General features: G+C 43.2%; 2 protein-coding genes across 2 annotated transcripts in view; one reads left to right on the top strand and one right to left on the bottom strand.

Annotated features, from left to right (window-relative positions):
- The window catches only part of PAICS (phosphoribosylaminoimidazole carboxylase and phosphoribosylaminoimidazolesuccinocarboxamide synthase), a 47,050-nt gene extending 31,348 nt beyond the window's left edge, over positions 1-15,702 (bottom strand). The window contains exons 1-2 of the mRNA XM_075544274.1: positions 15,318-15,702; positions 792-1,223 (exon numbers count right to left, since the gene is read on the bottom strand). Coding sequence (XP_075400389.1) covers positions 792-1,223; positions 15,318-15,702 — 817 coding nt within the window. The remainder of the gene's footprint in view (positions 1-791; positions 1,224-15,317) is intronic.
- Positions 1-25,302, top strand: part of PPAT (phosphoribosyl pyrophosphate amidotransferase) — a 51,047-nt gene that overhangs the window by 14,587 nt on the left and 11,158 nt on the right. Inside the window, exons 2-8 of the mRNA XM_075544276.1 lie at positions 18,789-18,855; positions 19,147-19,353; positions 21,538-21,650; positions 21,757-21,902; positions 22,455-22,527; positions 23,729-23,883; positions 24,221-24,348. Of these exons, the coding sequence (XP_075400391.1) occupies positions 18,789-18,855; positions 19,147-19,353; positions 21,538-21,650; positions 21,757-21,902; positions 22,455-22,527; positions 23,729-23,883; positions 24,221-24,348 (889 nt within the window). The remainder of the gene's footprint in view (positions 1-18,788; positions 18,856-19,146; positions 19,354-21,537; positions 21,651-21,756; positions 21,903-22,454; positions 22,528-23,728; positions 23,884-24,220; positions 24,349-25,302) is intronic.

A 25,302-nucleotide genomic window follows, 5' to 3' on the forward strand; every position in this document is an offset into this window, starting at 1 on the left:
GCCTGTTGACGAGTAGATGTCTTCCAAACCATCTCGTGCACACACATCACCCCATACCACAGAGTTCATTTTCGAAATTGCTTGGCTCAAGCCTGCATTGAGACTTGAATGAGCACTTGGATTTTCTAACTTTGGCCTAGACCAATGCCTGTGGTTGCCTGCTGTCTGCCTTCACATGTGTCTCAGTTGCAGAACTCACCGCCATCGGGTCAGTTCCTACTCAGTGCCCTACAGGACTGGGTGGAACTAGCCCTGTAGGTTTCCAAAACTGTGACTCTTTCTGGGAGTAGACGTTTCAAACTGCTGACCTCGAGGTTAGCAGCCCAACGTGTAACTATTACACCACCAGGGCTCCTCCCTCTATCTCTGTGTACGTGTGTGTCTGTTGGGTTAGACGTGCTGTGAAGAACGGTATTTTGGTGGCCCGGAAGGATTTGCTGCTTCTAAAACATGCCCATGAATCTTTGTGCTTGCTAACTTCATCCCGGGGCCACCGCCATCTTCACTCACAGCTCTACCACTGTGGATTGGAAAACTCGCTGTGGCTTCTGCTGCCTGAGGGTGCGCATTTGCCATGTTAACACTGATTTATTTTTTAAAGCATTATTCTGGAATCCCCACTTTGTTTTCTCACTTAGTGTAACTATTATTCTCACGTGCTGGAGAAGCTTGTCTGATTAAGTCAGGATTTAGCTTAACAGGATCTGGTGACAACCGTTTAACCGAGACACAGTGTGTCATTGTAGTGTGTTAATGAGCATTTTGCTGTGCTGTAACGGGATGCTTCCTACCTGTATGATCATCTTCCATTTTCACACTGGCACATTCTGGGACGTGGTCTCGGTTTGGGAGTTCCTGTTCAGGTGACTTTTCTGTTGTATTGTGTCGCAGAATAACATCCAACTCAGTAAAATACTTCATGCTCTTGGCCATGCCTAGGTCTTGGGCCATTCTTACAATCTTGTATTCATGTTTTAAGTTCTTGTACTTTGTTCTGCACTGCTTCCAGTCTCTCTCAACTCCCAATTTCTGAAGCTTGGCAGCAATTTCTTCAAATATCCTTTTATTGCGGACAGTTCCCTCTAACTGTTGTTGGATGGTCTTGTCAGACCAGATGCCTATTAGAGCCTTGACTTCAGGCGCAGTCCAGTGCTTTCCTCCTTCGTTTGCGACAGCTGGGATGAAAGTTGAATCACTGGGAGGATCCATCACTGTGGAGCTACCTGAGTAGGGTGGAGAGGGATGGAGGAGACACACGTGGGTTACATGCATTGTACACAATACATAAGTGGTTGGAAGATAATTGAGGAAAGTGGTTTTCTCCATAGGAGATGGGACAACAAATCGTAGCTTTTGCTCTAGGGGAAAATACAGAACTGGGATGTGTTCAGTATTGTTAGATTAATGATGAATAATGTGCTTTTAGTGATTCATATGTAGATAGCTTCTGTAAGACTTTCAATTATATATAATATCTAGTGAGAGTTGAATACATGCTTTGCAATGTTTGCTGATAGAAGAATGTTTCAAAGGCCAGAACTACTCAAATACACGTTTCTTCTTTAACAAAAGAAACAGGACTCAGTTGTTCAGTGTGGGCATTCCTGAGGCAATGGCTGTTCAGAGGTAGACCTCATACAGGAAACCTGAGTGCGGTTCCTGGCCAGTGCACCTCATCGACAGCTACCACCCACCTGCCTGCCAACGGTGGCTAGTGTGTTGCTGTGGCTCTGAAGCGATTTCAGCAGAGCTTCCAGACTGAGCTGGACTAGAAAGGAAGGCCTACTGGTCAACTTCTGAAAAAGTCACCCATGAAAACCAGCCTGTAGACTTTGTTGCTTCTGAGCTAGATGGCCGCTTGTTTATCTTCAAGCCTTTAAGACCCATGAGGATGGGACAGGAGGCTGCAGCATTCTGTTTTATTGTGTGTAGGCTGCTGGCAGCTAGCGAGAGCAGTGTGTAAATGTTAGCCACTGGATTTCTTAAACAGAATAAAGGCTGGAATGGAGAGGGCCAATATTTCTAAGTAGTTTATATTTGTATAATAAGTCTCCCCCCCCTTCAGTATGTTAGTCAAGGCAGAGGTATGTGTGTATTGGGGGTTGGGGGTTGACACAGATTAATCCTAAATGTTTCTACCAGGACACCAAAACTCTTGCCATTGAGTCTATTCCATCTCAAAGCAGCCCTCCGTCACCCTTTTCCTCAAATTTAAATGCTGCCTTTCTTTCCAGTTTGGAAGTGGATTAGATGTATATATCCAGGGAAGTTAGATTTTTGTCTCATCATATTATACCTAGTTCCGGTGGTCTACCATGAGAAACCACAAGTAAAGGATTTCCCGAGATGCTGTCTTCATCTTATAATGCAACAGACATTTCCCCTACAATGAGAACAGTTTCTTTGGGCACGGGAACTAAACGAAATAAAAACTGGCTTAACATAACTGGCAATGCTTGTGGCAGGCTGAATTTGTGTTCATGAAGGATTATAGATAGGTGATATGCGTGCTTTATAACATATAAGATTTAAATGTTTGCCCACCTCCCTGATACGATCAATAAAGACAAACGTGTGCATAAGCAAATGTGGTGAAGAAAGCTGATGGTGCCCAGCTATCAAAAGATATAGCTTGTGGCGTCTTAAAGACTCAAAGATAAACAAGTGGCCATCTATCTCAGAAGCAACAAAACCCACATGGAAGAAACACACCAGCCTGTGTGACCATGAACTGTTGAAGGGATCCAGGTATGAAGCATCAAGAAACAAAAAATCATATTGAAAATGTGGGTGAGTGCAGAGTGGAGACTCAAGCCAATGGTAGCCAACCGGACACTCCTTACTGAAGGGTTGTAGGGAGGAGATGAACCAGGCAGGGTGCAGGGTAGCAACGATGAAACATATAATTTTCCTCTAGTTCTTAAATTCTCCCTGCCCCGCCCCCCACTATCATCCCAATTCTACCTTACAAATCTGGCTAGACCAGAGAATGTACATAAGCACAGATAGCAACTGGAAACACAGGGAATCCTGGACCGATGACTCCTTCAGACCAGAGATGAGAGTGGCGATGCCTGGAGGGTGGAGAGAATGTGGGGTAGAAAGGGGGAACCAATTATAAGGATCTACATTTGACCTCCTCCCTGGGAGGTGGGGGCACAGCAGAGAAAAGGGCAGAGGGAGACGTCGGACAGTGCAATATGACAAAATAATAATTTATGAACGATGAAGGGTTCATGAGGTAGTGGGGAGGGAGGGGAAAATGAGCAGCAGATATTAAGGGCTCGAGTAGAAGGCAAATGTTTTGAGAATGATGATGGCAACAAATGTACATATGTTCTTGACACAATGGATGGATGTATGGATTGTGATAAGAATTGTATGAGCCCCCAATAAAATGGTTTTTTTTAAGATACTAAAAAAGATTTAAATGTTTATGCATATAAGAAGTCTTATTTCCTTTATTATCATGATTTAGATGAATCTTCATCCCACTAGACTTGTTTGTTAATTGTGTGCATTTTTAGTGAATAGAGAAAGTTGTGTGGTCAGTTTTCAAAATGAATGACATTTTTAAAAAAATTTTTTTATTTTAACAATTTATTAGGGCTGATACAATTCTTTTCACAGTTCATACATATACATACATCAATTGTATAAAGCACATCTGTACAGTCTTTGCCCTAATCATTTTTTTCTCTTTTCTTCTTTTACATTTTATTAGGGACTCAAACAACTCTTACCACAATCCATACATATACATACATCAATTGTATAAAGCACATCCATACATTCCCTGCCCCAATCATTCTCAAAGCATTTGCTCTCCAGAATGACATTTTTAGAATGACAGCCTTTATTTTTCTATCATGCTTTCTTTAACATATTGGGTACAGGATGAATGATGTGTCAGTAGTAATGTTTGCAAGGGAACTTGCAAAGGGAGAGTTAGTGAAAAAATCTTATTGGGAAACATGATAAAAATCATATAGCATTTTATCAAGTACTTAATTGATACATATTAAAATGTCTAGGATTGAATCTGAATGCATTAAGGATTGGGATAACGAATGACACCAGCTTTGGAAAACAGAAGTTTTTACTCCCTGAATGACTTATGGGTGGAATGATGTTGTTTTTCAGGTAAGTAGATGAGGGTAGTTTTGAGGAAAAGACCAGCATGTTGTACAATTGTGAGTTCCGTTGGCAGCAGAAGTTGAAATTAAATAATAACTACCATATAGCTACTCGAGTATAAGCCAGGGCACCTAATTTTACCACAACAAACTGGGGGGATTTTCAGCATTTAAAATGTGCTGAACAAAACTCGGCTTATACTCGAGTATCTACAGTACACTGAGGTGGCCACATCAAGGTGGAGGGTGGTGTTAGTGCTATCAGGTCATTTCTGACAGTGACCCTTTGCACAATAGAATGAAACACGGCTTGGTTCTTTGCCATCATAATTTGTTCCCATGTCTGTGCCCATCCTTGCAGCCATCGTGTCAGTCCATCCTGTCCAAGGTCTTCCTCTTTTTTTATGCTCCCGCTGCTCTACCTAGCATGATATCCTTCTCCAGGAATTGGTCTCCCCTAAGAATAGGTCCAAGTACATGAGACATGAAGTCTCACCATACTTGCCTATAAGGAGCTTTTTGGCTCTACTTCTTCCAACACAGATCTGTTGGTTATTTTTGGCAGTTCATGGTACTTTGAATGTCCTTTGCCAACACCATAATTCAAACACATCAATTATCCTTCAATCTTCCTCATTCAGTGTCCAGCTCTCATTTACACCTGAGGCCACTGAAAATACTGTGGCTTAGGTCAAGTGCACCTTAGTCCTCAAAGTAACCGCCAGACTTTTTAAGATTAATTTATTAAGCAAATCATTTCCAGATATGCTTTTCAGGTGTTAGAATAAGCCAGCCTCTTAACAATCATGGAGTTCAATCAACAGCTATAATATATAAAGATCATAGTAAAGTCATAGAAGATAGGAGAGAAGATAAAATAAAGGAGTCAGACACATTTCATGGTAACTTGCTTACCTCTGGGATGGCCATGATCTCAGCCCCCAGGTCCATGCATAGAGATAGAGAAGAGTCCCAATATATTTCTAACCAAGGCTTATATATACTTAGGGGCATGCAAGCCCCTCTGATTACAGGTGACCACATATGTCACAGGAAGGGGCTGTACAATATGCAAACACATCATAGGAAGGGGATGAGCTAGGTGTGTTCATGCACATGTGACAAGGTGGGTGGACCTGGATTCAAGATGGCAGCCTAACCTTGGTTCTCCTTGAGTTGGCTTGACCCTCCTTTGGGAAAGCAGTCCACTATCCTTATCAGCAAGGTGTGGCGACTCAAGTATGGTGGGGTAGACAATGGCTTCTGATGGCTCTATATGTCTGATGCTCCCAGGGAGTGAACTTCTAACCAGCTGACTGCTCACCACATGCTAGCAAGCTGCAGACAACCTGGGGAAAACCTTACTGGATCCCACATTCAGGTTTGTTTCACTGTACAACAGAAACGCCATTGTATTTTACATCGGATCAAATGTTGGTGGTTGCTTTTAATGTAAAAGATTTCATTTAAAATTATGACTCACAATTTATAGTTACAGGCATTTCCATTGAAGAAAAAGAAATGCCATTTTTCATTTTAAAGGCTACTTTAGAGAGGTCTATATTCAAACCAGGAAAGTGGAAAAAGCAACATCATAATGATTTGTAGTCAGCTTGAATGTGCCATAGTTACATGAGGCTAAAATTGCAAGTAAAAAATGTTGCTTCACTGGGGAACCTGTATTCACTTTCTCTGGGAAAATAAAATCATCAGTTACGTAAGAATTCCCTTTAGCGCAGTGGTTCTAAACCTTCCTACTGCCATGCCCCTCTCGTACAGTTCCTCATGTTGTGGTGATGACCCCCCCAACCAAAAAATTATTTTCATTGCTACTTCATAACTAATTTTGCTACTGTTATGAATTGGGCGACCCATGTGAAAGGGTCGTTCACCCACAGGCTGAGAACCACTGTTTTAGAGAGAGGTGAGGGGAGATACTGATATACCCAGGTCATTATAAATAGCCAAGTTTTTTAGCCCATACACCTCCCCATTGTTATGCATAAGAGCTTTATATCAAGAAAACATCCCATCCCCGTCCAACTCAAGGCCATAAGTCTGATATAGTCCATAAATTGCTCTTGACTCATGTAGCCACTGCAATGATTGAGAATGTGGTGGGTGCAAAGTCCTGTGGATCCAGTGGTGTTGGTAACATCTCAGGACTGTAGCAGCAAGTCTTAACTCATTACTACTGATGTATTGGCACATATGTATTAGGACTAAACTGTAGCAGGTCAGGACCCTGCATGTGCTTCCCTGTGTTTCAGGAAGTCCTGAAGGTCAGCAGCAAAGGACGCAGCTGGTGAAACCACATGTTCCCCGTTGGTTTGAAGAAAGCCACAAGCAATTCTTGACCCCTTATGCTAATTGCCATACATTCCTCACCACACCTTTTAAACCCCACCCCCCACCCGCAGCTGCTGAGCACAACTTCCCTGACCTGTTGGCCTAGGCGCTCCCCCTTAACAAAGCTATTTGTGTTTCTGCTCTCCCTTGTCCTGTCAGTTATGTCTATCTGTCTCCCTGTACCTCAGTTTCACCTTTACATTTGGTACCGAAACCCAGGAGAGGTAGGGACACGGGCTCCCTGCCGTCCCAGCCCTGCTTTGGCTGGGATGTAGCCCACTCTTCTTTCTTGAACCTCTGGAAGCCCGCCTGGACAGGTGATTTCTGGTCAGTATCTCTGGATTTTTGTTCTGTCTCGTTTGTCTTGTTTGTTGCTCTGGACACTGAGGACCAGCAAACTCATGGGAACTCATGGGAGCTGGAAAGAACTGACTTTCCCCGAGAGGGATGCAACTATAAGGTCAGTTTCTTGTGTCCATCTGTATCTTCTGTCATGTGGCCTCCAACCTTTTGTCTCTGTGTTTATCTCTTGGGATTCCTGCTGGTAACAGGCCTAACAGCCACTGTACCTGCTGACGGAACTCGAACACAGAGGGTGTGTCTTTTTTACTTGTTTTATATTTTTGTATTTGCAGCTCTGGTGCTTTCTCTAAAATTTTCTGCTTCTCCTTCCTCACCCTGAACTGCCTCCATTTTACCGGCCATAAAGCCCGGTTCCCACCCACCCCTTGGCTTCCATTGTGTCTCTCTGATCCGAGTTCCCTCCTGTCTGGGCATGAGAGCCATGTGCCAGGGAACCTTTCTGTTTCGAAGAGTCCAGGACTCTCTCCTGAGTCCCTAACTGATCGGGATGCCCTCAGGGTCACTGGACCACTTTTTGACTGATGGGTGCGAATAGGGACCAGGGGCCCTTCTCTGTCCATACCCCCTGCAGCTGTAAGACAATGGGAAGTCCTCTGCCCCAACCCTCTAAGGACAGTCCTTTGGGGTGCCTACTGCCAACCTTACTGAATTGGGTTTGGCTCCTGATCTCCAGCCATTAACACCTGTTTTTTTTCTGTAACCAAGTTTGGCTTCAATACCAATTGGACAATGAGTGGCTCTAGCCAGAAAATAGCACTTTCAATTTTAACATTCTCTGCAACCTCAACAATTTTTGTCAACAAACTCACAAATAATCAGAAGTCCTATATGTTCAGGTCTTTTTCTTAATTTCGCTCCCGTCCTGCTCAAGTTCTCTTAACCAAACACTCTTAGTCAGGCCCTTGACAGTATTCCCCTTCTGTCTTTCTCCGAACCCCCTGACTCCTTGTCTGCTTCCCCAGTAAGACCTCCTCCATAATCTGGGTACCCCTCACCATCACCTCCTCCGTTACCCCCTCAACTCCTAAAGGCTGAGAGGACTGTGCCTCTACCAGTCCCCTTCCTGGAGCCAGACCCTTCAGGCTCCCTGGAATTTCTCTCACCACCTCCCTCCCCCCCCACCCCATCCCCTTTCCCGCCTCCCTCCCTGCTCAGCCTCCAAGGAGAGCCAACACCCACAGCCTCTGACAGACCTCTCCTAGATAGAGAAGCGGGGTGCAAATCCCTGGTCATTTCCCTGAGACCTGTAGTGGGGAGGGGTCAGAAAGCTCTGGGAAGTAGCAACTTTAATCACCTGGCGGACTTCTGATTTCAATACCCTCTGAAATCTCAACGATTTCTGTCAGTAAACTCACAAATAGTCTGAGATTCTGTTATGTCCAGGCCTCCTTTTCGCTGTGCTCCCATCCCTTTCTGTTTCCTGCTCCCCTTCCCAAGTCCTCTGACTAAAGAAAATTCCTCCTCTCTTCCTGCTTCTGCTCCTCCCTCAGGTGTCGACTTTTCCAGACCTGCCTGAACAACTTGTCTCCCCTCCTACGCACCCCTTTCCCTATTCTGGCCACCCGGAGCCCCCCACGTCCTCTTCAAATCTACCCACCTCCCTGGAGAAAGCCAACTCTGCACTCGCCTGGCCAGTTTGCAAGCCCAGGTGATCACAGAGCCCCCCTTCTCTGTCTGCTCTGGAAAGTGGCCAGGACTGAGTGTGCTCCGGTTCATGTTCCCTTCTCTCTCACTGATCCATCTACCTGTAGCTATGCTTTGTCCTGGCATGTATTTTTGTCATACTTGCCTCTGCCCTAACTGGAGATGAAAGAATGCATTTTTCTAGCTGTTCAGCACTCCGACCAAGTTCATTTAACTGACCCTGATCTAAGTGGTTCCCAGACAAAAACCTGGTTAGAGTTATCAAATTGACAATCAAGCAGGTAGGGACAGATGTGCCCGCCGGGATAAAATCCTTCAGTGTGTCCTGGCTGGGCCTCAGGCCATTTCCCATACAGGAGTCAATTTTAATAAACTTAAGAAGGTCACTCAAGCCTGGTGAGAACCCAGCTGCCTTTTAAACTGCTTAACTAATGCTTTAACCCCACAAAACTCAAACCTCGGTCTAAGAGTTAGTGACTATGGCATTCAAGGTTTGTAACAACCATGAGGTTCAGGCACTGGCTGCCTGTTTCCGGCAGAAGGTAAAATTTTCAAACTCAAGCCTTAGTAGCAGCCCTGTGGCCAGTGATCCCCCAAGGCTACAAAGGGGCAGCACGGCTCAAGAGTGTATAGGAACAGCAACCGCTTTAAGTGCTGAGAAGAGGGCCACTGGTCGCAGAAGTGATCCAGGCCAAAACTCCAACCAAACCCTGCCCAGCATGCAAAGTGGACACTGGAAGTCCAACTGTCCTTGGAAAAGCGACAGGCCCTTTGCGTCTCCACACAGGGGACTGTCCTTCCAATTCCTGACCCGCCATTGGCCCTGCTAGGATTGGCCAAAGAAGTTAGGAGCCTCTTTACACCTTACTTTTGGTCTGCTCCTTCCCCTTCTTTCACCCGACCTGGAAGAACTGGCCCTACAGACCCCTTCTCATCTTTGCTTCTAGTAAAGAAACCAAACAGTACTTAATGCTTGGCCTAGGACCTGCGCCTCATTAACAAAGCTGTTTTCCCCATACACCCAGTAATTCCCAACTCCTTAACTTCTCTCTCCCTCCAAGGCACAACTACCTGGTACCTCGGTTATCTATTTAGACCTGTGCCTCACCCCCACTACTCAGGGTTTAACTCTAGATAATGCTAAGTCATAAAAGACCTCCAACCAACAACTTCAGTTGAACAAGCATAGTTTACTCCCCACCCAAAAGAGAGGAGCAGCATTCCTCTAGCCTCCCTGCAGCAACAGCTCAAGAGTGCCATTATCCTGTAATAAATCAAGGCTAGTAAGGCAAAGCATACCTGTATTCTGCCTATCCTAGTAAACCTTAGTTTTACCTCCTCCCTGGCAGTAGCAGACATTTCCAGTAGAGCATTAGAGTACAGCATGCTTCAAACACAAAACTAACAAATTCCAGCTAGTCATAGACTCCACCTCGGAGTCGCACCTCCTTACAGTGACAGCTTAAATCCCTGGCACAGGTAACCCTTCAGAACCATCGTGTGTTAGGCATGTTAACAGCTGACAAAGGAGGTGCATGCATGTTTTTAGGAAAAAGTGTTGCTACTCTATTAATGAGTTGGGAGTGGTTGAGCAAAATGTTCAACTGTTAAAAACCATGGCCAACAAAATCAAAAGATGCTGCTGGGGTAACACAACAACCACCTCCTGGTTCCAAAACCCCGTGATGTCCTGGGTCATACCCCTGGTAGGACTCCTGGTAATTTGTTTGCTGTTATTTTTAACCCCTTGTCCTTTTAAGTTCCTTCAAGAACGAACAAAAGACATATCCAATCTAACTGCTAACCAACTCTTGTTACATCCTTACAGACCCCTACCTGCCAATGTTGGGCCAGACCATTCTAGCCCCTAGCTGGCCCTTTGCCCTGTATCAGCAGGAAGTAGTCAGATCCGATATTAACTCCCATGTATTACTTAAAAGGGCTGGAATGTTTGAACTAGCTGAAGCAGGTCAGGGCCCTGTGTATGCTACCCTGCAGGACCCCATAGGTCAGCAGTAGAGGGCACCAGATAAAGATAACTGGCGATCCTGGTTTGAAGAAAGCCACAAGGAGTAGACAGGCAATTAGGTAGTTTCCAGACCCCTTGTGCTAATTGCCATACATTCCTCACCACCCTTTATGAAAAAAACCCCACCCAGTTGCTTGAGTAGGACTTCCCTGACCCGTTGGCCTAGTCTGAGAGCTCCCCCTAATAAAACTATTTCTGTTTCTGCTCTCCCTTGTCCTGGAAACTTGGCCATTAAAGAAGTGAGTTTGAGAATCAATTGATGGGAGGTATTCTGAGTTTTAGAGATTTTAAAATGTAGTGACCAGGACATGGTACCTCTAGTTGTTTGGGGGTACATTTGGGTCCTTGGCCAAGACTTAGAATGCCTGCTGCGTAATAGAGCGCGCCAAGTCTTCTATCCTTCTCTGCATCAGGTTGATCTCATCACTGGAGAAAGCGCCTGCATTTTCTTCTCTTGTTGAATAAAGCATTGTTAGGACTTCTAAGGAGCGTTGTTTGTTCTTGTAGCAGTCATGGTATAGTCAGTATTTATAGTCACTATTTGTCACCCACACTATCATTCAAAGACATCAATTCTTTGGTCAGCCTTATTTCTTGTCTGTGCATGCACATGAGGTGATTGAAAGTGCTTTTGCTGCAGAATCGCATGTGTTTACTGCAGCTTCCACGTGCATTGATTATGAATTCAAGTAAAATAAAATTCTTGACAACATCAGTATTTCATCCTCTTATGTATTGCAGACTTTGCTGAACCTCTCTGAGGGGTTGTTATCTATAGAATTATATCACAGAGATAGGTTTCTTTCTTTGAAAGCCTTTTATTTCCCTTTCTCGCTTACAGCAATATGAGCAGAAGTGGAGATGATAAAGGATACACATTGTCTAGTTCTTGTTTGCAAGGGGAATGCTTTCCATCTCTTGCCATTGGTTTTGTATGTTCACCGGTAGATATAGTGAGGAATTTACCTTCTTCACTTATTTTGTTTTTTAACAGGATTAGGTTTTAAATTTTGCCCAGTTGCCTCTTTGATCCATTAATAGGATTATGTGGTGCTTTTCCTTTGTTTTGTTTATGTTGTGGATTGCATTTGTTGTCTTATGTTAAACTATATTTCTTATACCTGGTGTGAATTCCACTTAATCATGATGTAATGTTTTTCTGTTATTTTGTTAAATTTTATTGACTAGATTTTTATGAAAAAATTTTAATTGAATCTATGTTCATGGGGATGTTAGCCTATAATTTTTGCTTTTAATGATGTCTGTTTTGGTTATCAGGGTATCAAAATGGGCTTGGGTATCAAAATGTTCTTTTTAATGATGAACTGGGCACAAGACATGGAGTAGACAGTTATACGATAGCTGACATCCAGGCAACAGATTGTGAAGAAATGCCAGCGTTCATTAGCTATAAGAAAAATACAAATGAAAACAAGATGCCCCTCACATCAACACTCTTAGCAAAATTAAAGATAATAATAATAAATGGTGGAGAGATTGAAGGCTCATACATTGCTGGTAATTTTATGGAATTGTGTAGCCACCATCGAAAACACTGGTGCTTCCTTCAATGCAAATACATCTGTCTTAGGATCATGTCTTGTGTGCATTTTTAAGTTGATGTATTGTTATTCTTAAGGTTGTTTGCTGTTCTATAGTAAAGAGGCAGGGGAAAGAGGAAGGGCCTCAGTAAGATGGACTGACAATGGGCACAGGAACAATTGTGAGGGTGATACAGGACTGGGCTGTTTTGCTCTGTGGTCCATAAAGCCTCTCTGTTGGGCATTAAGTTGCTATGGGTCAGAACGAACTTGACGGCACGCAACAACAATTTTCTATGGATTTGAAATGAGCCCTTTATCTGATGTATCATTGCCAATTTCTTCCTCATGTATAGGTCTTCTTTTAACTCTTCTGAAAAAGTCTTTTCCTGTACCGACGTCATATTTTTAGAAGGCTTCAATCCTTTGTTTTGTCTTCTAGAGTATGGGTATTTTCTATTATGTTTATGTCTTGTATTAGAGCCCTTAATTTGCCCCTGCTTGTTCATTGATGATCTTTATAGCTCTAGGATTTGTAGTTCGGTCTTTAATCTACCTTGAGTTTGTTTTGGATATGATATGAGATCCCGTTCTATTTTTTTGTAGGAGAGATCCAATTTTCCCAATATTTATAAGGTGTAAACCGAAGTGTAGACTGAGGCCAGTCTACAGTGGGTGACCACGATGGCGTAGCTTTCAGCGCTGCTGACACACAAGTCCCCACAGTGTGACATACTGACAGACAAGTGGTACCATTTACCATATGTCAATAAAAATTATTCTGCTTTTGCCTTAGACAATGCACCAAATTCATAAAAGTGAACTGATATATAGGAAGTGTTTAATATCACTATTAAGTAAATAAAGCTTTAAAAATTATTGATGCCATAGACCAGTAAAAATAATTAGGCATTTATTTCATCAATATGTTATAAAGTAATCATAACCCTGCTGACCTAGTAATTAATCTTCTATGTATCCTAAGGTAACATTATATCTGGAACAAAGGTATTGATTGCAAAATCATTTATATTAAGCAAGGACCTCAGTATGCACCCAATTAAATATCTCAGAACTATTAAGAAAAAGATGTAATCTTTTAAAAATAAAAAATATTTAATTTTAAAGATTAGCAACCAGTAAGACAAATGGGAAGAGACCAGAAAGCACAGAGACCAGTTCAGGGTCTTATTCTAATATTCCATGTGAGAGATTGTAAAGTTTGAATGGTAAGAATGAAGCAGAGAATTTTATGAAACATTGGTGACTGGTCAGAAGTCAAAACCACCTTCAAGACTTCTGTTTGAAACACCCTAAACATGGTGATGTTAAGATGTTAGCGATTTCTAGCAGAATCAACTTGTAAGAAGAGAGTTGGTTTTAGAACTGGGGCTTGAGATACTTTAACTATAACAGAGCTGCACATATGGGTCTTATGCTTATGAGCCAAACTGAGGAATTTGGAGTTGCTGTGGCCCTTTGGGTTATCCTGAAGATGACCTTCAGGATGTTGGGATGCTAGGACCTACCTCTGAAGCTGAGTAATACACTTGTCACTTAGCATGGAGAAGCAGTTGCTGATGAAGATCCAGGATTGTGGCCTTTGGAAATGGATTACAACTCAATGTAAAGGAAACCAAAACCCTCACAACTGGACCAATAGGTAACATCATGATTTAACAGAGAAGAGATTGAAGTTGTCAGAGATATCCCTTGTTTGGATCCACAATCAAAGCTCATTGATGAAGCAGTCAAGAGATGAAAAGATGCAATTGCATTAGGTAAATCTGCTGCAAAAGACCTTCGGAGTATGGAATTATGGTCCCGGAGAAGAATATTGAAAGTATCCTGGTCTGCCAAAAGAAAACCATCTGTCTTGGAAGAAGTCAGCCAGAATGTTATTCATCTCACGTACTTGGGACATGCTGTCCGGAGAGACCAGTTCCTGTAGAAGGGCATTGCTGGGCAAAGTAGAGGGGCAGCAAAAAAGAGGCTCTTGAGATAGATGGACACAGTGGCCGCAGTGATGAGCTCAAACATAAAAACGTTGTGTGGACGGAGCAGGACCACACAGTGCTGTACTTCGGCTTGCTATGAGTTCAACCAACTCAATGGCAAGCATGTAAATGATCTAGGGTGATCAATTCCATAATATAGTGTAATTGCGCTCTCCCTCTTTTTTAATGATCATCTTATTGGGGGCTCTTGCAGCATACATCGATGTATCAAGCATATTTGTACATGTATTGCCATCATTATTTTCTAAACGTTTACTTTCTCTTTGAGCCCTTGGCATAATGGCTCTTGCGTGGTTATGACTGCAAAGCTACCCCCAGACAGTCCAAAGCCGGGCAGTGTGGTGGTGGAGGTGGATATTTTTAACAGAAGATTCAATAATTGATCTTAACCATGAGGGCAGCTACCTACCCCAAGCTCACCCAATTGGGATCAGTCCTCTGAACCTCCTCCTCACTTGGTATCCTTCTTCCCCTTTTCTCTTGAGCAGGTTCCTGGCGTCATGGAGTCCTCCTCTTGAGGAGCACATGGAACCCTGCTGTGCACATGGTGGACACAATCCCACCAGTGCATTGAACAGCTCTGCTCCTCCAAACGGCCTCTGTTGACTCTGGCTTACTGCTGTTCCTCTCCCATCTTCTGCCTGGGGAGGAGCGCCTTCCACAGACTTAGGGCAAATGCTGTGTAAACGGTGCCAGGTTTAACCACGCAGCAGGCCATGCACCTTGCTTTGATCTCTGAATCATTTAACTGTTTTACGTCATCTCTAAATGAAGTGCCTCACTGCAAACAAGTAATAGAGAAGGGTTTGTCTGTAGTTAGTATCTTAGTGCCCTTATGTGTAAATTTGGACTTGGAAATGAAGGCATAAGTTCTATATTTGGAGCTGTAGTTTGGGGTTGGTTTTGGGGGGCGAGGGTAACTCTTCAAAAGATAAAATGAGTATTTTCAGAACCCAAATCCATGTGTCAGAAACATTTCAGCCATGTTTAAGAAGCAGCTGGCATTAGAAGTTCGACATTTTTACTGTGAGTTTTCTGTATTTTTAGATTGAAAAGTTGAAGGTCGAAACCCCATCCCCCTTCTCCCCACCCCCCTTTTAAATTTTTACCCTGTGCAAAATAGCATAGTACGTTTGTCTTTTCTTTAGCTTGGTATTTCAGGCTATCTAGGTGATCTAAAACTCCTGAATTCTTATAGTTCGCTAGGAAACAAAAGGATAGTACTTTTTCTTTTTACCTTCCGTTGTGGTCTCTCGGGCTTGGCTGGGGCTGGGCATCGCCAGGCACCTGCCGTTTGCATCCTCCTCAGTTACAGACGTGGCAGGTTCGAGCTGCAGGATCGCCTCCAAGTCATGGAAGAACTTCATAGTTTTAGAGCTGTCTCCAGAGTTGTGAGCATGTTTGACTGCCCTGTATTCATATTTGAGATTTTTGTATTTCGCCCGGCACTGTTTCCAGTCTCTGTAAACGCCTAATGCTTGCAGCCTGCTCGAGATGTAAATAAACACTCCTTTATTTCTGAGGGTTCCATAGAGTTGTTCTCTTATGTTTTTTTCTCCCCAGACACTTAGCAAAGCTTTAACCTCCTCCTCAGTCCAGTGCTTCCCCGCTCCACTCTCCATGTTGAAAGTGACCTGGAAATGATTCACTATTTCTAGCCAAGGTTTTGTTTCCTAGGAAACCAGCCGCCTGGTTGTCAATAAGCTCCAAAAAGCTGCAAGGATCTTGTTTAACTGGTTCAAGCCGCCTGAGGGGAGTAACTTGAGAAACTGCCAAATAAGCAGGCTTGTGATTACAGCAGCCCAGACCCAAAAGACTTCTGACCTTATTCCTTTCCACGCTGGAGAAAATTACCTTTGAGACAGAAGAGAAAGAAAACCATTTTTGTGTTATGTCTTTTCTTCCCTGGTTTCCTCTGTTTTAAAGGCTGTTTTGGAATGTCCGTGGCTGTGATGTTCAGAGATGATGTGAATGATTCTCTTCCTCTGACATGAATCACTTGGTCTTCTAACAACACTTCACTAAATAAAGAAATCTGTCGCAATCTCTTCACAATCTATTCACTCTCGCATGTGCTGTAGTGTTGGGTACATCTGTCTTTAGCCCAGTATCTAATGCATTGGTAGAGTAAAATGATTATATTCTTTTATAAAAAACCTTTTTACTTGACAAAAACATTTAATATGTTGAGGATTTTCTTGTTATTGAAATGTGTAAGCAATTACTATTTTTAAATTTGGAAGAGATTATATCAAATAACTGAGGTAAATATATGAACAGTTATTTATGTGCATGTACATTATTTTGTGTCTCCATGAGTTGGCATCCACTCAGTGGCAGTGAGTTGGGTTTGGTTTTGGTTATGTACATATCTGGTAGAGATTTAATTTTCATTTTTACCTTGGCATGTATTCTGTAGTGCAATAGATGGCCTGGAGGTGGACCTATCTGACCTGGCTTCCCTAAATACGAGGCAGGGCTCAGACAGGCCTCTAATATCCATCCTTCTTTACCTGTTAGCCGCCAACCATTCCTCCCATGTCACCCGATTTCTATGCTGGGTTTGATAATTGCTAAAGGCCACCCAGAACTCACAGATAATACGATTAAGGGGGCTAGTTAGGGAATTCAAAAAGAAGAAAACTCACTGGTCTAACTCATAGTCACTCTTTGAATAGGGTAGAACTGCCCTATGGGTTTCCGAGACTGGAACTCTTTATGGCGGCAGAAAGCCTAGTCTTTCTCTGAAGAATGGCCTGGCCGGTGGTTTCCAACTGGCTCCTAGGGGAGTTGAACGGTCACCCCAGTTCAGGATCGGTAAGCATGAAGGATACAGTCCTTGGTCCACAGCAACGTCTCCTCCTGTTGCAACTGCTCAGATGTGTCCAGGGACTGCAGACGTAAGCAGAAAGCAGAGTTGATTGGGAAGGGAAGGAAAAGCAGGTGGCACAGCAGGTGGGCGCTCCAGTGAGTTGCCCTTGAATGAACTGTGTCTAGGGGTTTTTCATCAGATGCGGGTTACTCGGCCTATCTGCATCTCTGTGTTCTGAATGGACCTGTTCCAGGACTGGTCTTATTTTTCAGGTCCAGTCATAAACTGGATCATGCTCTGTCCATGGCTGGGTCTCGCACAGACACAGACAGGGAAAAGTTTCAGGTTTGCTAACTTTGAAGTTTAAATCAGCCTAGGGATCTGATGCCTGCCTGTGTAAGATTTAAATCGTCAGAGGCTGTTGAGATCACCCTTCCAGTCATCCTGCGTCAGGTCCCAATGCTTCCTCCACCGAGCCTCTTTCCCCCTTACTCTGGCTGCAGGCTCTCTGTCCATTCTCTCTCAGCCAGCAGCCAACTCTCTGTGGCCCTTAGCCTCTCAGCCACGTGCTCTCTGGGCTTCTGCCAGGAAGCCAACTTGCATGTCTGGGTCTCATCGCCCGTAGTCTTGAGTCAGATGAGAAAGTACCCCACTGTCTCATTACTGCTCCTCCGAGCCTCAGTGTCACAGTCTTTGCATCTGCTCTCAGAAGCCTCCAACACTTAGACAGATTCTGGACATGCTCTTCTAACGGGCCTGGGGGTTCTCTCTGTGTCCCAGATGGCTGGGACATAACCCTGAGGAATGGCTTTGATGGAGGTGTGGTGTCTTGCCACACCCTGGAGTAATCTTAAAGATGTCCCCAAGGTAACAGGGTGTGACTTGGCTCACACCCTCTACTCAGGTCAGGGCGTAACCCTACTGAATCCTGTAACAGAATTCCTTCACAATGGGGTCCTAGCCACAGGCAGAGAGAGTCTAGAACACTTTAGTTCACATGCTGTCACACATGCGTGACCCTTTCTTTGTCTTCCTTAAAACATATGTAGAGAGAAATATCAGGACTTTGAAAAAAAAGCAGATGTGAGTGTGTCCAAATGGTAGTATCCAGAAATAAGCATTTTACCTGCTAATATTTAGAGATGTTCATTTATTTGCACATAATTATCCTGTTGAAACCTAATTTAAAAGGTTATAATCTGAAAGGTCAGTAGTTTGAAACTATCAGCTGCTTGCTTGGAGGGAGAAAGACGGGGCTTTTCTGCTTCTATTAACAGTAAGGTCTTGGAAACTCAACAAGGGCAGGTCTACATGCCCTGTAGGGTCGCTATGAGTTGGCATCAACTTGATGGCAATGGGTTTTTGTTTTGTTTGTTTATGGAATCATCTTCTCTGATTGACAGTGGGCAGGTTACTTCACTTCTTCAAGTGACTTTTGTTCCTTTAGTACCCCTTATCTGTAATGGGCCTGATAAAAATATGGACTTCAAAGGGATACCCTGGAGCTGTCATTCCTAAGATCAGTGGTTCGAACCCACCAATCTCTAACTCTGTTGGAGATAGGTGAAGCTTTATGGCTATAAAGACCTAGTCTCAGAAATCCAAATGGGCAGTTCTGCCCTGCCCTATAGGGTTGTTAAGACCTGGAATTGACTCAGTGACACTGAGTTCCGGTTCTTTAGGTCACAGTGCCTGGCATATGATAAGAACCGCTGTCGTCATCATTGCTTTCCATTTGCTACTGTTGCTGATCATATGTGGTCCTTGTACTCGTAGCATTAAGTATGCGATCAGACTATGTTCCTGGATGCTTGATGAGGAAAGTAAGTTTCAGAAAGTTCAAGAAGCTTACCAACTGGGCATCTAACAGCTGGTACCTTTTTGTTTTCTTTCCAGGGGTCAGGAGAGTGCTGGAATTGTGACCAGCGATGGAAGTTCTGTACCAAAGTTCAGAACACACAAGGTACACTTGAACCTTTAGGAATTTGATTACAGAGATTACAGTGGCCACATAGCTAGGTTAGGGTGCTGGGGAATTTTGGATAAATAGTTTGAATTGAGATGTCATGTTTTGGGACCAGACATTAAAACCTACATGTTTCACATGTTCTTAGAATGACTAACCGGTTTAATGCTTCTGACGCACTAGAAAATACTGTGCTTTGTCTAGTTTCTGATTTGGGATTGCTTAAGGGCCGGTGGCTTTTGTTACTCTGTTTTTCTCTGAGATGCACCTTGCCTTTGTTTTTGTAAGGGAATGGGTCTTGTAAATCATGTCTTCACTGAGGACAACTTGAAGAAGTTATATATTTCAAATCTCGGGATTGGACACACGAGGTACGCCACGACTGGAAACTGTGAATTAGAAAACTGTCAGCCCTTTGTGGTTGAGACGCTTCACGGCAAAATAGCGGTGGCGCACAACGGCGAGTTGGTCAACGCAGCCCCCTTAAGGAAAAAGGTAGGTGGGCTGGTTTTTTTTTTTTTTTTAAACATTTTATTAGGGGCTCATACAACACTTATCACAATCCATACATAGACATACATCAATTGTATAAAGCACATCTGTACATATTTTGCCCTAATCATTTTCTTTTTTTTTTTTTTTTCTTCTTTTACATTTTATTAGTGACTATGTGGGCTGGTTTTTAATTCTCTTTTTCTAACAGTTGTGATTTCTCTATGAAGATCTTGTTAAAAGCTTTTTAAAATTGTTGCCACCTGTTGTCTAACTGCAAAGAAAGGTTGTGTCAGAATGCCCTGGGGTGTCTGTTAGACAGACAGATTCCAAAGCGCCACCTCGAGCCCCTCCGCTGTCAGGGCTGGGGTGGGAGGAGTGTGTGTGTTGAGAATCTGCCTCTCAGAGGAGAGCTTTGGCAGAGAGTCACGGCTGATACCAGAGGCACTGAACAACTGGTCCCCAAGCTCAAAGCCTAAGAGGCAGGTGGAGTATAACCTAACCTTCAAGATGACAAGTATGAGAAAAAGGCTTTGGAAGCCATTGCAATAACCTAAAGATAGCCTGGGGAAGATTTACTGTTGTTGAGAACCTGCACTGCCTGTACCTCTTGTCATTTCATTGTCGTCGTGTCCCCCCCCCCCCCCCCACACACACACACCCAACTCTTCCTTTTGTCCTTGGCCAGTTGGTGTCTGTATGTGCTTGGCAGCTTACTTACTTGGTGTTCATTAATTGCTGTCACGTATGCCTTTGGATGGTTTTTAGTGGCAGAATAATCACATACATATACACACACATACATACATACATACACTCTTTCCCCTTAGATTTCAGACCAAGGCCTTCATGTAGGATAAATAGCTACAGAAGTTCAACGATGAGCTAACTGGTGAGTGGAGAGCACCTGGAGCCCAGGCCGAAGTACCACTCAGTGTCCTGCTTCTGAGCCTACCTTTGGATATTTCCCAGGCGCTTCCCAGCCTTCTTAGGTTCTTCACTTCCCCCCGTTCAGAAAGTTTGTGAAGAAATTCCCATTAGTTTTTAGTGTCATTTTTCCACAGTGTTTTGAAGCCGCCTTATATGAAGAAGTAAAAACTAGAAAACAAACCACCCCCCAACTCGTCCCCTAAGAAACTTATTATTACGACATATAATCCCTTTGTCTCCTCCCATAAAGGAGCCCTGCTGGCATGGGCTGTGCGGGTGGGCTGCTGACCGTGAGGCGGCCAGTTCATACCCAGCAGTCGCTCTGTGGGGCAAAGACGGCGGTCTGCCCCTGTAAAGATTTCCCATCTCGGAAACCCAAAGGACCATCTATCTACTCAGTCTTGAAGGGTTGCTGGGAAGCCAGAATTGACTTAATGGCAGTGGATTTTTCACCTTGTTTTGTTTTTTGCCTACTGAAAATGATTGGAATTTAATTAAATTCTTTGCACATCTGCAAGCTTGCCTTTATCCTGAGTGAATAACTAATGTGGCTGAAGATAGACAACAGACATGAAATAATAACAATGCACAATTGATCAAGGATTCACGAGGGTGGGAAAATGGGGGAGGGAGGGGGAAAAGAGCTGATACCAAGGGCTCAAGTAGAAAATGTTTGAGAAGTGATGGAGACATATGTACAAATATGCTTGATACGATTGATGTATGGAATGTTGTAAGAGCCGCCCCCAAAATGATTTTTTTTAAAGAAAAGAATATCTTTATCCTAGTCAGTCTCATGCAAAACCGCATGTTCGTCAGCACACAACCAGTAATTATGATTTTGTTACATTTAATAAGTTAATACAGTCCGTTTCTTCTGTCTCTTAGAAATACTCTTTGGTGGTGAGCAGCCACCAGCAGACTGTAGTGTGCCACGTTCCTTAGGGGCGCTGCCCGATTTGTCTGGGCTGCTGAAGGTAGAAGAGGTTAAGACTTGCCCATATCCTCGTGGCGCTTCAGAATAGCTCTAACCTTCTTCAAACTTCATTGTCTTCAGCTTTCAGTCTGTCTTCTAAAGTACTTTTTGTTGTTTGTAAATGTTCAGAGTCTCAGTTTTTAATATGCTCATACACTTACCTTTGGTGGGAACCAGGGTTTTATGAGCACCAGCAGACTGCGCGGTGGCTGTCTGTTATGTAAAGGTGGGATGGAGCTTCCCTGCTAATGATTGCATGTCCCCCCCGTCTGTGTACACAGCTTCTCCGTCATGGCGTTGGCCTGTCAACGAGTTCTGATAGTGAAATGATCACCCAGTTACTGGCGTGCACCCCTCCGCAGGAGCGAGACGATACCCCAGACTGGGTAGCAAGGTCAGTGTAAGACGTGGACTGGATTGCAGCTGTGGTAACGGGAACTGGCCACGCATGCGTCTGTAACTAACTGGGATTGCTCACTCAATTATTCATTACTTCTCAGGATTAAAAACTTGATGAACGAGGCACCCACAGCGTATTCCCTGCTTATCATGCACAAAGATGCTATTTATGCAGTACGAGATCCCTATGGGAATCGTCCCCTGTGCATTGGCCGCCTTATTCCTGTTCCTGATATAAATGAAAAAGGTAAACCCCTCAGGTGGAATATATCTCAAAGATCACACTGGTCTCACTGCCAGCAAGTCTCTTCTGACACAGTAACCCTAATGGACACGGGAGAGCTGGCCCTGCGCGTGTCTGAGGGTGTGAATCCGTACAGAAAGCCTCGTCTTAACTCCTGGGGGTGGGGGGAGCAGTTGGTAGGTTGGAAGTGCTGACCTAGCTGCTAGCAGCCTGTCTTATTTACAGCAGGAGTGTTATACCCCCATGGTGGGTGGGCTAGATAAGCAGTCCAGTGCTTGAGTATTGGTGAGGATGTGCCGCTTTTCACATCATTATTGGGCGTTTTCTTTCTCAATTGCCTTGCCCGCCTCAGTGTCCTTTGACCAGCTCTTTGATATGAGATGATTTACTTTTATCTTTGACTTAAGGCAAATGAAAATTCATGCGATCTCAGAAGTAATAGAAATTGACATCTGTGAGCGTTCTTCATTTTTCTATCGGGTGTCTAAAAGTGCTCTGGAAATGAGCCAGCTTCTTTTAAGTGCATTAACCAAATTGATTTCCTATGGTTTACAGGGAAAAACCCTTTAGACCCAGAAGGATGGGTGGTGTCTTCAGAATCGTGTAGCTTTTTATCAATTGGTGCAATGTAAGTCTATCATTTAACATTTTAGCTTTTTCTTTATTTTTTTTTTATTGACTTTTTATAGAAAACACATTTATTTATAAGAGCCTTTTCTTGACAAAAAATCATATTGTAAATGACGAGTGCAGAGTGGGAACCCAAAGCCCATCTATAGGTAACTGGACATTACCTTACACAGAAGGGTCGCAGGGAGGAGACTAGCCAGTCAGGGTGCAGTGTAGCAATGAGGAAACATACAACTTTCCTCTACTTCTTAATACTTTTCTCCTCCCCAGCCCCAACTATCATGATCCCAATTCTGCCTTACAAATCTGGCTAGACCAGAGGATCTACACTGGTACAGATAGGAACTGGAAATACAGGGAATCCAGGACAGATAAACCCTCAGGACCAATAATGAGAGTAATGATACCAGGAGGGGAAGGAGAAGGTGGGTGGGAGAAAGGGGAAACCAATCACAATGATCTACATATACCCCCCCCTCCGTGGGTGAAGTGGATGAAGGGAGACATCAGACAGTATAAGACATGACAAAAAGAATATAAATTATCAAAGGTTTGTGAGGGAGGGCTGACAGGGAGGGAGGGGATAAAATGAGCTGATACCAAGGGCTCAAGTAGAAAGCAAATGTTTTGAGAACGATGATGGCAGCAAATTTACAAATGTGCTTGACACAATGGATGGATGGTGATAAGAGTTGTATGTGCCCCCAATAAAATGATTTTTTTAAATTCCTTACTACACAAAAAAAACTTTTCTTGTGTACCTGTCATACAGTTGCAGTGACTTTGACTTTAATGTCCATTCATACCTTCTAATTCTGAAGTTATCATCCTTCTTTGAAATTGCTTTGAGACATTTTAGAACAGGAAGGATCTAGCTCTTCAACAAGGACCAGGAATAGTTAGTGAAAAAACTGAAGTCAAGATAAAAACTGTTCCTCACAACCTTTATTCTTCCAAAATCAGCGAACCTAGGCCCTTTATATTTAAAAACTGAGTTGGACTTTCTGGGTGAGAAAATGATTTACATAAGTTGTTGCTATGGGCAAGTGCCCTTTTGTTTAAGAAAAAGACCACATCTCTAGGTTTATGTTTAACTGGACCATCTGCTCTCTAGAAGTGTCTTATCAGAGTTGTTATTATCAGCCTTAAGGACTTAGGTAGAGTCCTCTTTCCTTAAGATTTTAAAATTATTTCCCTAGATATTTCCGGGAAGTCATGCCTGGAGAAATTGTGAAAATCTCCAGACAGGACGGGGTGAAAACACTTGATATCATACCAAGGTCCGGAGGAAATCCAATGGCTTTTTGTATCTTTGAATATGTATATTTTGCAAGACCAGATAGTATATTTGAAGGTAAGGGAGACTTTCTTTTCCTTGATTGTTACTGGCATAACTTTTATTGACCTCTGTGGACGATGGCCATGCTTGGCCCAGAGCACTGCCTGGCATTCCGCAGGCAGAGTTCTCTGAAGTCATATAATATCCCCCCGCGCCCCTCCACCCACTTTCATTTAGATCTTAAGTTTTGTATTTCTTTGAGGATTTTTTTTGTTTCTTAGGATTGTGATTTTTTTTTTATCTGTAGTGAATCTTGCTCCCGCTAAATCAAAGTCAAACTAGCGTTTTTAGACTAACAATAGTGTTGTATTACACTGAGTAAAATGAATGTTTCTTTTGCCAACGACACCAGGCCAAATGGTGTACACGGTGAGATACCGCTGTGGGCAGCAGCTGGCAGTGGAAGCCCCTGTCGATGCAGATCTGGTCAGCACGGTTCCCGAATCTGCCACGCCCGCCGCTCTGGGTTACGCCACAAAGGTGTGTGCTCTTGATCAGCAAGGTCCAGTGAATTCCTCTTCTCTCAGAGGAATAAGAAATCCTGCCGATTTGGAGAAATGTTTATTGATTTATTATATAGAGAAAGGAAGGTGTGAGGATGAATATTGATTTGTTTGCAAGAGTTACGTTTTTTCTCCGCCTTTTCATTCACTGGGTGTGCTTTCAATACAAGCACAGAACGCACTCAGTGTCTACCTTTCTGCTGTTTGGAAAGAGAAATCGAGTGTACCTAGAATCTGGCGTTAAAGAGCATTCATCTGTGTCCTCACAAGCCATGGAGGGATTTAATCCGTTCCTTACTCAGAGTGAATTATAACAAAGCCATTTATGATTGCTTTTAAAATAGTGTTCCTAGTGCTGTGCCTAATTTACTTTTACAGCCAGTAAGTAGATTGATCCTGAAGTGTAATATGCAACATCATGACATCTACTCCCCTGGGTAGCTTGGTTTATTAGTTTGTAAGAGAAATGTATAAATTAGTTCTTTCCCCTCAAAAAGCAGCGCTTTCATCTACTGGTTAATTAATTTTGTAGTGGATCATTTTTTTAAAATGAGAGGACATCAAAAAGTTTGTGGGGGGAAAAATCCTTTGAATTCTTTTTATCATGAACTTTGAAGCCCCCTCATGTAACATCTTCTGATGGTGATGTCTGCTTGCCATGTTTTCAAAGCAGTTTTTGTAGTGATAGTTATTCAGAGAGAAGCAGTCCAGATTCTCACAGAATGAATTTGTTTAGCCAACAAGTGTACTACTTTTATCGCTTTGTTTTTACATTATGGGTCTTTCCTCACACACCTTAAATAAGTGCAGGAAAATTATAATGAAAATTTTAAACTGCATGGTGCAGTGGTAGTCTGACTTACAGAAATTAGGAGCCTGGAGTATTTTATATATTGCTTCTGATTGTTAATTTCTTCCTCCTCCTCCTCCA

The sequence above is a fragment of the Tenrec ecaudatus genome, chromosome 3 (genome assembly GCF_050624435.1).
Source record: "Tenrec ecaudatus isolate mTenEca1 chromosome 3, mTenEca1.hap1, whole genome shotgun sequence".
Classification (NCBI taxonomy): Eukaryota; Metazoa; Chordata; class Mammalia; order Afrosoricida; family Tenrecidae; genus Tenrec; species Tenrec ecaudatus.